This window comes from Apium graveolens, chromosome 4 (assembly GCF_009905375.1).
Source record: "Apium graveolens cultivar Ventura chromosome 4, ASM990537v1, whole genome shotgun sequence".
Classification (NCBI taxonomy): Eukaryota; Viridiplantae; Streptophyta; class Magnoliopsida; order Apiales; family Apiaceae; genus Apium; species Apium graveolens.
The window spans coordinates 199146649-199163767 of record NC_133650.1 but is presented as its reverse complement, the minus strand read 5'-3'; the positions used below and the strand labels follow the sequence as shown (position 1 = coordinate 199163767).

General features: G+C 33.3%; 1 protein-coding gene across 1 annotated transcript; it reads left to right on the top strand.

Moving 5' to 3' along the window:
• The first annotated feature begins 793 nt into the window (after window positions 1-793).
• Window positions 794-1338, top strand: LOC141717001 (uncharacterized). The gene has a single exon (XM_074519133.1). It carries the CDS (start codon window positions 866-868, stop codon window positions 1181-1183), a length of 318 nt encoding a protein of 105 aa, XP_074375234.1. The 5' UTR covers window positions 794-865; the 3' UTR covers window positions 1184-1338.
• The last annotated feature ends 15781 nt before the right edge of the window (window positions 1339-17119 follow it).

Below are 17119 nucleotides of genomic sequence, written 5' to 3'. Positions count from 1 at the left end.
AGATAAAATAATATTACTATCTGTCCTCCTAAAAAAATTATACAAATGAACTTGGATAAAAAAATAATATATTTTATTTATCCAGGATAAAAAATATATTATACAATTGATTCAGACTAACACAACTATTGATGTGAACTAAAAATAAAATTTTATTTAGAATATAAATATTATTCTTTAAAAAATACACATAGAATTATAATTAAAACTATATCGTTCAATCAGTAATATTGTCTTTTTCAAATATCTTTTATAGAATTACTGTTAATAGATTAAGTAATCAACATGCTAAAATAATATTTTTTTAAGGTACCAACATAATGAAGACATTATATTTTTACCCTAAATAAAATAATAATTTCGTTATAATAATATTTCCCTCCTCACCAATGCTATCACTTTAAATAAGTTTAAATGTTCTAAAAAATTTATGAACATATACGACTACTAATATAATTATTATGAAATCATATCATTTAAAGTTTTAAATAAATAAAATTCAAAATTGAATTCAAAATTTTTAAAAATAATTATATAATATTAAAAAAATCTGTGTGATCGGGAAAGGGTTTTTAAGCTGGTTAAAACTAATGCATTAATATTTAATAATATAATGAAAAGAGGATGCAGTTAGGGAGGTACCCACTTCACACAGAAAACCGACTCAACTCCCGCCAGCACTCTAACTACCCCAACTACATTTGAATGTTTATTTCACTCTTCCTTACTCTTTTCCTCTTCTACTACTTAAACCCTCATTCATCATATATTTTCATCGTCAAAACCACATTTCTCTACTTCACCAAGACACCGCACATTCCCTGTTCTCTTCTTCGTCGCATGCACGCTTAGGTCATTGATCGGAATGGGACACTCGTCGAATGAATTAGCAGAGAAAATAACATGGTACTGTGCTGTGTTTTTAGGAATAATACTGGTATTGAATCTTTGTGAGTCCTCCACTAGCACTTGCGGCGAACAAGTAGAGGAGCTAAATGAAATGAGTTCGATCAAGAGAGGATGCGATGAGATTTATGTGGTGGGAGAGGGAGACACATTGCAGAGCATAAGCGAAAAATGCGACGATCCATATATTGTTGAATTCAATCCTCATATTCATGATCCTGATGATGTTTTTCCTGGCCTGCTTATCAAAATTACACCTAAATTCAGCAACATATAGACCATGTAGATGATACACTTGTCAACACAATTGATTCTCAACTTTTATTGTTCTCTCTCTGTACTTTTGGTACGTTGAAGAAGATCGAACATTGTATGTAATGTGGTTACTAGATAGATATGTCTATGGCCCCTGGTCCAGAGATACTATCCACGTATACCTCAAAATATTTAGTTTTATTATATGTTTTCTTTACAGAAATTTCTTAGTCCCGATGTTTGACTTTTTAAAATAGGACAGTTTTTAAAATAGGACAGTGCAGGTGCTCATGCAGGCGAAGTTGATAAGAATTTATATCAGAGTATGCTAAATAACCTCTCAATTGTTATCGTTTTTAAAAGAGTGTCAGATACGTATTTTAAAATAAATAGAAAATATAGTTTTATAATTTTTTAATTTTTCTAAATAAAAGTTTAAACATTCTGTTTTTATTTAGAAAAAGAAAATTTTAAAAAAAATTATAAAACTATATTTTATATTCATTTTAAAATGCGTACCAGATAATTTCTCTGAAACGATAACAATTGGATGGGTACGAGGGAGTATAACATTACATATGACAAAATTTCAAGCCGACCCCACATATATGTTGTTAGCAAATTTTATATTTAAATTCATTTTCAACACTTGCACTTCAATACAGGGGGTTTTTCTTTAAAATTTACTGACACATATATTTTTTAAAATATTCTCATTTCATTAAGTGCATAATATGGATAACTTAACTGATTAATATTTTAAAAAACTTAACAAAAATCTTTAAATGTTAAAATTAGTCAACTAAAAGTTTAATACAATTGGAATCCATTGTACCTCTTCAAAATTTATTTTTCTGCTATCTATCTATAGTATCTCACTAATATTTTTAAAAGTGAAGTATTAAAATTTTAGTTGGGTTCCATTATAACTCTTCAAATTTTATTTTTCTGCTATCCAAGTGAAATTTTAAAAATTTGCTATCCATACATAGTATCTCACTAATATTATTAAGTCTAAATTGAATTTTAGGTTCCCGAATTATTTTACTTTCCTATTCTAGTGGCCGAATAGAAAAGTCGACACATATACCACTAATTGCACTTTTCCGTACATTTTAGGGCTCCACAAATCTGCCATCACGAACTTAACAACTAGAGCTTTAACGACTAGAGTGGGCCAAATGTGCGGGTTTGAACCGCATAATCGGGACCGGTTCGTACGGAAACCCGTATTTATTCGATCCGAACCGGGCTGATTTAAACCCGCACAATTTGTTAAATTAATCGAGCCGGTTACGAATACAATATTGAAAAACCGGGACCGGGACCGGCCCGCACTAACCCGCCCACACAGAACCCGCAAGAGCTGCACGCGCCTGCAAACCCGCACAGTTCGCACAGCCCCCACAAGCCCGAAAAATACATACATAATTCAATACAATTTTTTCACTCAGTCTTAATTCTCTCCCTAACTTTCTGCCTCTTTCAATCTCAATTCTCTCTAACCAATCACCAATCAGTATCACCAATTCACCATCCCTAATCTATTTCTAAATTCTCACTCGCACATCACACAACACAAATTCACAATCAAAAATTCAAATCACAAATTCAAATCACAAATTCACAGACATAGGACAGGAGCCACAGCCACACAGTTGAGCACATCACAGTTCGCAATTGCTATATTTATTAGAGCTGCGTCGGTGAGGAAAAAGATGGCTGAGACTGCTAATTGCTTGGGCGTAGGTGGGTATGAGCACAGTACCATTTCACCCCCTTTTCTCTTTATAATTTCTCCGTAGCTTGTACAAGACTCTCCTTATCGAGCCTCTTTGTTCCTTCTTTTAAGACCTACCTACACAGCTAAGCTACACTACACTACTGCACTATAAATATAATAATAATTATAATATAATATATCAAAGTAACTGGGCAGATGTTGCTTTTGCATGCGCGGCTCGCAGGTTAACCGCACGAGCCAACACATCTATTAACGGGTTATTTGTCGATTCCGGTTACGAGTTCTGTTTCTGCGGTTCCAGCCCGGCCCGAGCCCGGTTCGTTCATCAACATGCCGGTTCAGTGTTAGCATTTCGAGTGCCCAACCCGTGTGCAGCCCGGCCCGGCACGGCACGGACCACACAAGTGGCCAGGTCTATTAACAACACATTTATATATTTTTATGTTATCTCTTTTATATATAGTAGCTGAATAGAGGAATAATATTATTAAGATTTTTTATTTTCAGTAAAATGACGGATTTACCCATCCATCTACTATAACAAAAAAATGTTGTTGGCGGAAATCGAATCCCAATTTATCCATTAGTTCTCACACTAGAATACCACTATACTACAATGTCTTTTATATTTTAAATTAAGCACTTAATATGTGTGTTCGCTATAGAGTTAAATTTCAGTTATATATTGCAATTCATGAAATAATATTTTTAGTCATGTTTATTGTCATATATATATTGATTTAGTTAGCTATATATTTTAAAATAATTAAAGCTGTAATTATGATAATAATTTTAATTAATATTTAACATATAAAGATGATTATAATACGAAAAAATATAAATAACATAAATTATAACATGTATTCAGTAAATAATGTAATACGTTTTAAAATAAATGTCTTATTAAAATTTACGATAGTATATATAAGAAATAATTAACAATGTCAAATATTTATGTTCACACTGATATGAAAAATAAATAAATTATTTATGCATGTTTATTCAATAAAAATTTATATGGTTAGAAAGTATATGTTATATATTTTTTACAAAAAATAGAATGCTAAAGTTTTAGTAATTTAACCAAATTGACAGTAAAAAGTTAAATAACTTAACAATTATGGGATAAATGGAGTATTATTAGATGTGCATATAATTCAAAAATTAATTAGAATTTTGATTTAGACTATGTATTTTGACTTATTTCGAACATAGCATCAGCTACTCGATCTTAAAAAAACACAAAATTTGACTCATTTTCATAAATGTATCAAATCTCGGTCGAATTGAAGCGCATTTTTCAATTAGAAGATTTAGATTGTTTGTTTATAGGATTGATGAGAAAATTATATCAATTAAATAAGGTATTTGTATTAATTTACATTCATATGAATTAATGTGATCGAGACCTTTATAAAACGAGGTTAATAAATAATATATATCAAAATTGTAAGATTGATTTATTGTGATTTGTTGTGGACTTGACCCAATTATCGCACGATCGGGCAAAATTATGGGCGTTTTACTTGACCATTTTTTTTTCTTTCTATTTTCACTTTGTTAATATAAATAATATAGTAATATTATAATTTAAACTATATGTATGTAATTCTTTAATACACGCAAATTTTTAAAGAGCAAATTTGATATTATAATTTATATTTCATACTGATTCAAAATAAAGATGTTAATTTGTTTTAAAATTAAAAAATCTAGAAATTAAGTAATTTTGAAAACATATTTACTTTACCGATTTTAGATAGTACCCTAATTATAAAAAAATGTAAAACATACAATTTTTTATATAATTAAAATTATCTATATATATATTTAAAAGTTTTTAAATGAAACACTGAATTTCTTTCCATTATTTATATGAAACTATTTCATGTTATTATAAAATTATTTTCATATTTGAAATTATAATATATGAATGAAACATGTATACTAAAATTTTATGATTTGATTTATTTTATGTTAAAAATGAAAAGTAATTATATCGATCATATAAATTATTGTATTCTCTCTTTCATAATAACTTAAAGTATTAGAAATTTAAGTACTAATATTTATAAATATTTTATTTATTTATAATAGCTTAACACATCAAGTCAATATATATGATTACTGAATCTGTATATGAAAAAAGGTTGAAATCATACACAAATAAATGACAATAACTAAAATAGTGATATATTAGTCTCTATAGTAGAAATAATATGTAGTATAACACAGCTCTATCACACACAATAACATATTCTAAAATACATATCTCCAGATAATAGGAGATATGGATATATTTGTTAACTAAACACTGTCGTAAATAATTTAACAATTTATAATGACACTTCAACACGAAAAATTTATGATTAGGTTGAGATATCTTCTACATCAAATACAAAATCACATTACACTCATATATATGAACTACGCAAATTGAATAAAAACAACAACTAATTTGACTTAGAGATCATATATAATTAAAATATTTGTTATCACCGGAATCATCAAGCATACAAAAAAATTGTAACACAATAAATCATCAATTTAGAGTTAAATATTCATTGAACATAAACTATCTACAATGCTATTTTTTTGTACATTTTCTTAATGAAATAAATTAATGGGATAAAAAAGTCTATACAAGTATACGAGGTAAGCGATCAACAAACTGTGCAGCAATACCTTATGAAATAGCAAATCATATCATACGAAAAATATATTTAGCCGAGCCTGTAGTCATAACATTTTTATTCATGATCTTCTGCACTCTTTTAAGAAACTCAACAGCATCAGATGCCAAATGTCCAAATATATCGAAAACAAAAGGTATAACCACATGTTGATTATTTTTGCATGCCTGATAATGTTTACACACCTTTGCCTCGACTTTTTCTAGCTGCCTGGCCAACGATAAACGGTTCATTCCCAAATACACTCAAAGGAGAAACTCCCGTTAGTCCATTCCTGAATGGTACATTTTAATTAAATCATTAGAGACTATACTTTATTTATTAATCTTAAAAAAAATAAAAATAAAAAATTGTATACGTCGAATTCCGACATATTGCTAGGCCCGTGCCTCACACGGGTTATTGTAACAGCCCGCACTTCCGGACTATTAATTCTAAATCGAAACTAATACAAAACAAATTATTAAACCCGAATTCTATTACAAAGGTGTCTATTAGAAAAGCGCAGCGAGCGGAAGTCCAAAAGTCAATTTATTCCAATACTAAGATCCTCGAACTCCAATGCTATCCAACTCAAACTCTTAGGCGAAACCTAAAATTGTAAGTAATGAGCTATACATCCCAGCAAGAACCCAATCCATCCAACTAGTTGGCCAAGTAACATGTACACATATAACAAAATACGACAATCTATACGATATACGATACACACAATTTCGATAAACTTTCTTATTCTTATTCTTATTCTTATTCGATACATACGATACATATAGCACATAAATAACAATAATTCAAAACCCATAATCTATGCCACGACCACTACAACCCGGTGATAACGGTCCTAAATTTTCATAAACTGTCACTACAATCCGGTGACTGCGGTCCTAAAGTCTTATTCGATATTTTCACAAGTCATGACATAAATCAAAGATCCAAAATTATCGTTGAGACAACACACATATACATCGATACATATTCTATATCATATAATACTTTCAAATATATCATCACTTAGCCCATATTTTGATAATCAAATATACACGCATAACACGCAGTTTTGAAAATACTAGCAAGATCGATCGAAAATTTACCTCAAAAACTGACCAGATCTGAATTTAATATTTTTGAACCTCTAAAGTACGCTATTTTGGAAAACACAAAACACGGAATTTGTAGAGAACGAAAAGACCTTTCTGAAAAGTCCAGAATCACTGAATTCCGACTTACGATGAATTTTCTACGAATTTTACAAGATTGCTGATTTTTATCGAGAAGAGCCCTACGAATTTTATGAATAAAAATGAGGAAAATGAATATGATCTATTTATAACGATACAAAACCCTATATCTTAACCTACAAGATATCCATATTAGAATCTGATCCAAATTTTAGTCCCAAAACTCTAATTCAATTTTAAATCATAATCTTTATCTAATTTTAATATTTTTTTCTATTATTCAATTATTAATCTAATTCTAAAAATTACGGGATATTACAGTTATTATAATAGTTTTATTTAGTAAAGCAAATATAAGGGACTTGAGGTAATTTCAGTCATTCTCTTATTATATGTCTTAATTGAACACATTCCCGCAATTTCTATCTATTCTTTATGTAATACCTTAGATCCCATCAAGAATGCAAATTTCTTGGAGTTCAATTACAAACCTAAATTTAGTGAGATGAATTAGTTTGTGAGATTGAGGAGGATAAGTATGTAAACCTCGACAAATTCTGGACTTTGATATATTAGGTATGCTCGGCTCAAAATTTGAGGGTTTTGAAGCTTTTGATGTTGTTAATTGAATGCATGTTAGAAGATAACTTTTGTGGTATACATGTTACTAATTATATAGCACTCCCTCTGTCCCATTTTAACTGATATTTGACTTTTTAACACGCATTTTAAGGTGACAAAAAGTACTACTTATACTTGATAAACAAATATAAATTTTATATCAAATTAAAACTTATATTCCAAACTTCAATTTGATGTAAATATTAAAAATAACAAATATGCGTAGCTATATTTTCTTAACACCTCAATTTACGCGAGAAAAACACAAAAGTAGTTAAAATGGGACAGAGAGAGTATTTGCGATTACATTAGTTTTTAATTTAGGATTTTATACTATGTGTTGCTTATTCATATAATATGACTATTTGTTGGGTATGGGAGGAGTTTTTATTGGGTTTTATTAAGACACACAATAGATTCTAGTTTCTAGGTTTTAAGCTTTCAGTTGGGGGAAAATGATTTTATATACATCGTATAAATACAAAATAACTATGATAGATGTGCTATGACCCTCCCGCCCATGCAACTGATAATGTTATGTAAAGTTCTTAACGGCAGATGTGCGGAGCCCATAAAATGTATGAAAAGGTGCAATTAGCCATAAATGTGTCGACTTTTTTATTTCGGCCACCAAAATGAGAAACTTAAATAGTTCAGGCACCCAAATACAATTTAGTCAATTATTAAAGTGTAATATAAAAAAATTTGTTTGATTATATTGTAAATTTGTATAGATTATATGTAGGGCTGGATTATATGTAGTTACCTATTGATACATAGAATTTTGACTATTCCCTTTTGAGCTTAGTACATAAATGCTTTAGTCTCGGGGTGGTATACTTGACTAGGTTGTTATTCCCTAACAATACAATAAGAATTACAGAAGGGGGGGGGGGTTGAATGTAATTCTGGCTTCTTTTTGAGATTTATGAAAAATGGTTATGATAATATATATAAGTGTTTGATTTGTAAGGTGCGGAATGACAGAATTATAGAAATCAAAACACAAGTAATAAAAACACATATCTTTAAAACTTTATGGTGGATTTGAATGTATCTATCGTATATATATATATATATATATATATATATATATATATATATAGAGAGAGAGAGAGAGAGAGAGAGAGAGAGAATCCTGTGTAGCTCAATAAGCTCACAGTTGGTTACAAGTATGAATAACTAAAACTTACAGAGAAATGCTACAGGATACAACTTACAAATGTTTCTCTGAGAATGTATTTTCTTAGTCTAGTTGGTTGTTGTTCTACTTGCTGCACTTGGTTTATATATCACCAAGTTTACATAGCAAATAGACAAGATAATAAAATAAAAATATCAAGTCTAACTCTATGATGCTTCATTACTCTATTCCAGCATATTTGAAAATCTTCGTAGCTTGCATGAAAATGGTAATGCTCCTTTGTTCTCATTTTCCTACTAAACAGGCTGCCACATTCCTTTTGCAAACACCCAACGCATGTGACTGTGTTGTCACTGTCAACAGATCTTTGAATTGATCATCCGTCGGGTACATACTTGTTATCCGTCGGGTAGCCTTGTTGATCATCCGTCGGGTAGCTTTGTTGATCATCCGTCGGGTAGCCATTTATCACTTGACTCCATTTCATTTGTGCAGAATTACAAGACATCTTATATTTACATTTAATCAACCTATTCTGCACTACTAGTAGTCTACATGACTCATAAGCTACTACATAATCTATACAAAGATATTTGCAGAAATGTGCTACATGACTTATTGTTACATAAGATACTCACCCGATGGATATCAATTAGACATCCGTCGGGACTATAAAGGTTTATCCGTCGGGACTATAATTGATTATCCGTCGGGTTCTACAAAATTCACTAAGATAAATCTACTAAGGGGTTTTGTTTGACTTATCATCAAGTACACAACATATTCCTAACAATCTCCCCCAATTTATGTCTACTGGAATTATAGCCATAAATTAAGAGAAACTTGATGATAATAAAACATCCTAAAGATACTGATTGAAAAATAGTAGATAAAACTAATAAGTGCTACAAATTTGCTGAAAATTTGTTGAAAATTGAACAAGGCAAAGTACACAAAGAAATTGCTCACAATTGTTATCAAGGTGCTCCTCTAGTCTGAGCGGATAGATTTATTTCCTTGATTGTCTGGATTTCTTTCCAAGCCTTCTGTTGTTTTCTTTAATTTGATTCTGAAGTTGTCTGTGGAACTCAAGTTCATCAGATTATGAGAGATCTAGCATTTCCCGCATTTCTAAAAGAGTCTCATTGCTAGAGATACTCAATTAGTCCTCCAATCTAAAGAATCTTCTAACACCTTTATCATCCATGAATTCCATTAGCCAGTAGGGCCTTAGATACACTCTTTTTCCTGTAAAGGGAATATATAGAGTTTTTGAAAATGCATCTTTGGCTCTAGTACTCCTTAGTTCCTCTATCCTCTTTAGAACTATTCTTCTTGCAGTCACATTGTATCCAAAGTTCTTCTTGAAGGATGAATAGACTTTAATCAGAACATATTGGCTTTCTTGGAGAATCTTATGAAGAGGCCATGTCATCTCTTTCCCTCTCTTGTACTTAAATACCAGTCTTTCAGGAAGATTTCTGTAAGCATCAATTCCTCTTACTTCTTCCAATTCATTCAAGTAGAGATTCAAGTCTGAAAATTCCTTGATATCACAAATGTACATGAGATCTCTCTTGTTGACTGAGGCTTTACTTACTTGAACATCGAGAACTTTCTGCTCCCCCTCACTTCTTGATTCCCCTTGACTGAATAAGACAATTGAGCTTTCTTTCTCCTCTTTAGAAGAGGTTTCTTTCTCCCCCTTTTGTTATCAGCAAGTTAAGTAGAAGAGGAGGTTTGTGCTTCCAATAGCCTTTGAAGCAAGTCTGTTTGTTGTGCTTGGTGGAGATGAATTGCTGTTAGAGAGGCTTCCATTGCTGTCATTCTGGTATCCAAGGAATTTATCTTTGTGGCAAAATTAGAATTCTTCTTGAGTTATCTCTTAATGTCAAGCATTGTAGCTTCTGGAAGTTTAGAATCCAATCTGTCAGAAATGTCCCTCTTCATTTGATCAATTTCACCTTTGATAGAGGTAACATCCTGAGTATGTTGAAAACCTTGGATTTGTTGTAATTGCAGAGAAGCAAGGTGTGCTTGAGGGAGCTTCTTGGTGCTGGCATTTGTTGTTGATTGAAGAGAAGAGTGTGTTTGACTGATAAGTTGGATGAGTGTTGTCTTGAAATAGTGTTCATCATATTTCTTTGAGAAGGCCCATGATTCTGATCTGGAACTAGGGCCTGCTTCTCCCCCTATGTCCAATGGCCCTTCTTCACTTTCTGCATCCTCACCACCAAAGAAATCTTCTGAACCACCAGTCTCATAGTCAATATCATCAATTGTAGAGGGAAGAGCTGTGATTGCATCCTTTGCTCTTTGCATAGACTGTATGGTGTACACCAAATTGAGCATCCTTTCTGCATTGTCATTGCCCTATCCGGCTAGAAGTTGATATGCTGGAATAGGGTGAGTAAATGTCTCAGCATCCAAGGAGGTAGAATCTATAACAACTTGACTTTGCTGAAATAGTCCCTCCCTGTTTGCATCTTGCACATTCATTAACTCACTTGCAATGCCATCCACCCGTATATCTCCTGTACCTGCATTTCTCTCGTTATCTCTCTTTTCTTGCATCAAGGTCTCACCTTGGCTCCCCACCCTCACACCCTCACCTTCACCATCTAAGGTGGGATTTCTCTCACTCACTTTTTCCAGTCCTAAAGAAATGGACTACATTGGATCACTCTTTTCCTCTCCTTTTTCCTGGGAGCAACCCAGACTCTCACTCAAATCACTCCCTTCCCTCAGTCCTAGGAGTGATTCCACTACTACTAAGTCTTCTGCACTTGTAAGAATAGATGAAACTTGAAGCTGTGCAGAGACACCCGATGGATATTCCAGAGACACCCGACGGATAAGGAATATCCATCGGGTTAGCAGTTTGACTATCCGACGAATGACTGCTGTTAAGCTTATCCGTCGGGATACAATCACTACTCGACGGATGATGAATATCCATCGGAATAGAAGAAATAAATGAGTTTGGAGTGGAGACTATTGTAGACTCTGTGCATATTGATGAAAATTTTGGCACAGATGTCTCAATAGTCTCAGAAAGAAATGGCAAGTGAGCCAACAAATCATCTAAAAGATGATGCTCACTTGTTTGGATTTTTGGCTTCTCCAAGAGAGTTAAAGATGGAGAATTTGGAAGTGATATGTTTATCATGTCAACATCCAATGAGTGTGTGGGAGAATTTGGAGTATCAGGTGCTTCAATTGTAAGATATTTTGGCTATGACTCCATATTTATTGGAGCCACGTCAACCTAATTTTGAGAAGGTGCAGTGAATGTGTCTTTAACACCAGTTTGTACAGTGTGTGATCCCTGTACATCCCCAAGGGTTTTTGATCTTTTCTTTCTGGCATAAGTTTGTGGTGAGCTAGTGTCCCTACCCCTTTTGGCCTGTGCTCCTGGTTGGGAGCTTGTTTCAATGGTAACATCCTTTTGGGAGGATGAAACCAGTAATGAGCTAATATCCTTATTCACAACCACAGTTTTTTGGGAAACTGTGGTGTGGCTAGGTTTGAGTACACTCTTCTCACCAGCCTTATCCTTAGGGCTTCTTTGATTTTCACCATGTCCCTCACCTTTCTTATCCACCTTCACACTCCCCTCTTTAGGTTTGGTGGATTTTACAACTGATCTCTTTTGAAAGAAATCAGAGGGGGCTTTCTTAGCTTTAAATTTAGGAACTTTTGATGGTTTGGTAGCTTGGGTAGGCAACTGTTGGGTCATTGACACAGTTGCCATTGCTACACTAGAAAGGAAAGAAGTTTGTGAGGTTGGAAAAGTGGAGACAGAAGAAATTACCTCACTTACCTGAGGTCCCTCCATTACTGGAAAGTAGAATAAGGGTACCTCCTTGTGATGGTTTGCTCTGTGTAGATCTGCAATTATCCTTCTTTCTTGAATCCAACAATTCAGCATGTTGGTTGGGTTCTCAATTACAATTTCCTCAACAAGATGGTTAGCAAGCATCATGAAAAATCTAGCATAATAGACACTTCTACCTCTCTTAATGACCTCTCCTAACTTAAAGCCTAACTCAAACAAAATCAAATCACTGAAATTAAAGTACTTATCATTAACTAGCATGTAAAGCATGTTAAGTATAGAAATGTTTATAGAATCAAAGTTACTAACTTTACCAGAAAACACCTTAGTTACTACATCACATAAATAACTCCATTCTTTCCTAAGACCCAACCTCGTAATTTCACTTAATTTAGAAGTAATGAGTGCATAGCCCATGGAATTAAGCATATTAACAATGTCAGTGTCTGTGTCTGGAGCAGTTACAGTATTATCAGGAATCTTGAAGCATGCTTTAATAACATCACTATTTATGCAAAACTGCTTAGCTTTCAGAGTGAATGTGATGGTTTTATCTGTTGAGTTATACATTGCAGTTGTCCATATCTCTTCAACAACCTCACAGTAAATGGTGGGTGATTCCAACATGGCATAGTTGAGTTTGCAGTTCTTCACAAAATCCATCATTTTGTGATAGTCACCAGACTGTTGAATCTCCTTGTTCACCAAAGCTGAGAAGTTATTTTTCTCATAGATATAACTAGTTTGAGACATGATTTTCACTACAGGTGCCATTGTTAGAGATTTGGAATTTGCAGAGAGAGAATTTGCTTTTGAGAAGAGAGATATTAGAGCAACTGAATCTTGAGAATGATAAAAGAAATGAATAAAAGTGAATTTGCTTTTATACTATCTCAGAAATAAACTGACAAAAATAATAAAGTAAAATAAAGTAACCAATAAAAATTGCCCAAAATAGCCGTTTAAAAATAAAACTGTAAAAATTAACTTATATGTCGTGTCATGCTTACAAGCTGTAAGTATACTCGATGGATAATGTTCAGAGAATTAACGGCTAGGATTGAGACAATTCGACGGATGAGGATAAATCAGTTATCCGTCGAGTTATAAAATATTCCAGAAAAATAATTGATTTTATTGACAAATTATATTCCGACGGATGATCAAACTCGATGGATAATGATCATCCGTCGGGATGTAAATTTTGACTTAGCCAAAATTTCATCCAAAACAGAAAAATCAATTAAATTTATGGCTGCATTACAACTTGCAAAATATCTGAAATGTTTCAAGAATAATTAAGCATACCTAACTCACTTACCAACCTTGAAAAGGTGGATTCATCCAGTGGCTTGGTAAATATGTCTACAAGCTGTTTTTCACTTGGAACAAAGTGCAGTTCCACAGTACCATTCATCACATGTTCTCTTATGAAGTGATACTTGATGTCTATGTGCTTTGTTCTTGAATGCTGTACTGGATTTTTGGTGATGGCAATTGCACTTGTGTTATCACAGAAAACAGGAATCCTGTCCACTTGTAGACCATAGTCCAACAATTGGTTTTCATCCATAGAATCTGTGCACAGCAACAACCAGCAACAATATATTCAGCTTCAGCTGTAGAAGTAGAAACCGAATTTTGGTTTTTATTGAACCAGGACACAAGCTTGTTTCCTAGAAACTGACAGGTTCCTGTTATACTTTTCCTGTCTATTTTACAACCTGCATAATCTGCATCTGAGTAACCAGTTAGATCAAAACCAGAATCTCTAGGGTACCAAATGCCAAGTTTTGGTGTTCCCTTGAGATATCTGAAAATTCTCTTAATAGCTAATAAATGAGATTCTCTAGGATCAGCCTGAAATCTAGCACAAAGACAAGTAGCAAACATTATATTTGGCCTACTAGCTGTTAAGTACAGAAGTGAACCAACCATCCCCCTATAACTTGAAATATCCATAGCCTTTTCAGTAGTGTTTAATTCAAGCTTAGTTGTAGTGGCCATGGGAGTTTTTGCAGATGCGCAATCTATTAGATCAAACTTCTTTAAGAGGTCATGAATGTATTTAGTTTGACTAATGAATATTCCATCACTAACTTGATTAACTTGTAAACCAAGAAAGTAAGTTAGTTCTCCCATCATGTTCATTTCATAATTACTTTGCATCAATTTGGCAAACTTTTTGCAAAGTTTTTCATTTATAGAGCCAAATATAATATCATCTTCATAGATTTGAACAAGTATACTCGAGCCATTAACATTTCTAAAGAATAAAGTTTTATCCACAGTACCTCTTGTGAAGTGATTTTCCAAAAGGAACTTTGATAATGTGTCATACCAGGCTCTGGTGCTTGCTTCAGTGCATAGAGTGCTTTCAAAAGATAGTAGACATGATTTGGGAAATTTGGATCTTCAAAACCAGGAGGCTGACTGATATAGACTTCCTCCTCCAAATCTCCATTTAGAAAAGCACTCTTGACATCCATTTGATAGACCTTGAAATTGGCATGGGCTGCATATGCTAAGAAAATTCTGATGGCTTCAAGTCTTGCAACAGGAGCAAAGGTTTCATCAAAATCAATTCCTTCTTATTGACAATAGCCCTTAGCAACCAATCTAGCTTTGTTCCTAACAACTATGCCATTTTCATCCATCTTGTTTCTGAATACCCATTGGTGTCAATTGGATTCTTTCCTTTAGGTTTGGGTACCAGCTTTCATACTTTATTCATTTCAAATTGGTTTAGCTCCTCCTGCATAGCTAAAATCCAATCAGTATCCAACAAAGCTTCTTCTACCTTCTTTGGTTCTTCTTTAGATAGGAAGCTGCTATATAGACATTCTTCTTGAGCTGCTCTCCTTATTTGAACTCTAGAAGATACATCACCAATGATGAGCTCAAAGGGGTGATCCTTTGTCCATTTTCTTTGTTGAGGTAGATTAGCTCTAGATGAAGAGGCCTCATAGTTGTCTTGATATGTAGCTGAGTTTTGATTATTAGAAACTCCCCTTGAGTTTATGAATCTTTGATTTGAGAAAGGGGAACTTTCTGTGAGTGATCTATTCTGAATTTCAGCTTCTTTTGATGACCCGACGGATGGTGTATTTTGAGTTCCGACGGATGAAGTTGATTGTCTCCTGACGGATAAAGTAGATTGTCTCCCGACGGATGAAGCATTTTGCAACTCGACAGATGTTGAATTTTGTGCTTCATTAGTAGTAGATTTTTCTGCAATATCCTTTGTCATTGTTTCCTGATCACTTTCATCATCACTATCATCACTAACCATCTCTATATTATCAAATTTGAGGCTCTCATGGTAATCTCCATCTTGCAGTCCTTCAATCTTCTTATCATCAAACACAACATGTATTAATTCCATAACAATGTTGGTTCTCAGATTGTAGACTTTGTATGCTTTACCAACAGGATATCCAACAAAAATTCCTTCATCTGCTTTAGCATCAAACTTCCCATTTTGATCAGTTTGATTTCTCAAGATATAACATTTGCAACCAAAGACATGAAGAAAATTTAGAGTTGGCTTCTTGTTATTGAACAATTGGTAGGGTGTCATACACTTTGCTTGATTAACCAAAGAAATATTCTAAGTGTAGCATGCAGTATTTACAGCTTCAGCCCAGAAGTATGTTGGTAACTTTGATTCTTCAAGCATTGTCCTTGCAGCTTCAATAATTGATCTGTTCTTTCTTTCCACTACTCCATTTTGTTGTGGAGTTCTTGCTGCTGAAAATTCATGCATAATCCCATTCTCTTCACAAAATGCTCTCATAACAGAATTTTTGAACTCAGTTCCTTTGTCACTCCTGATTCTTCTAACTTGGAAATCAGGATGATTGTTGACTTGCCTTATGTGATTGATGATGATTTCACTAGCCTCATCTTTAGACTTTAGGAAATATGTCCAAGAGAACTTTGAGAAATCATCCACAATTACTAGGCAAAATATTTTCCTTGAGATGGACAACACATTGACTGGTCCAAACAAATCAATGTGAAGCAATTGTAAAGGTTCTTCGATTGTTGAATTAAGCTTCTTTCTGAATGATGCTTTGATCTGCTTTCCTTTCTGACAAGCATCAGACAGTCCATCCTTAGAAAACTCCACTTGAGGAATACCTCTAACCAGTTCTTTCTTGACAAGCTCATAATGGTCTTGAAGTTTAGATGGGACAGCTTCTTGTGCCATAGCCAACTTTCATCTTGACTTGCTTTACTGAGAAGACAAGTAACATATTCTGCATTTGATGAGTTGAAGTCAGCTAGGTACTATGGCGGCCTCCAAACCCGGGTCAGAAGTTTGGGGTCCACAACACATACACAATATATAAACATGTATAAGAAATATTATTTGAAATGACCCTGCTTTACATAACCACGGATCGCAACAGGTTAAAGTATAAAAACAAACCAAAACCTTAACTTTTATTACAACGTACCAAATCCCAACTAATTTCACTTAGAACTGGTAATGAAATTATTCTTACAATCTTACTATCTCACTACCAATATAAGCTCCTGCTAGCTCGATCCAACTCAATTTGGAATCCTAGCTCGTACTCTGAACTGAGGAACCTCGCTATTAACCATATCCTTTTTAAGTGTAGAATACATAAAAAGATTCGCAAGAGTGAGCTAACTAGCTCAGCAACTCATAATAACGATATCTGAGGTTAAACAATGTTCAAATGGAAATGATTCAGAAGAATCAAGTTT

Coding starts and splice junctions, on each gene's coding strand:
- LOC141717001 (XM_074519133.1), top strand. CDS start 866: ATGGGACACTCGTCGAATGAATTAGCAGAGAAAATAACATGGTACTGT.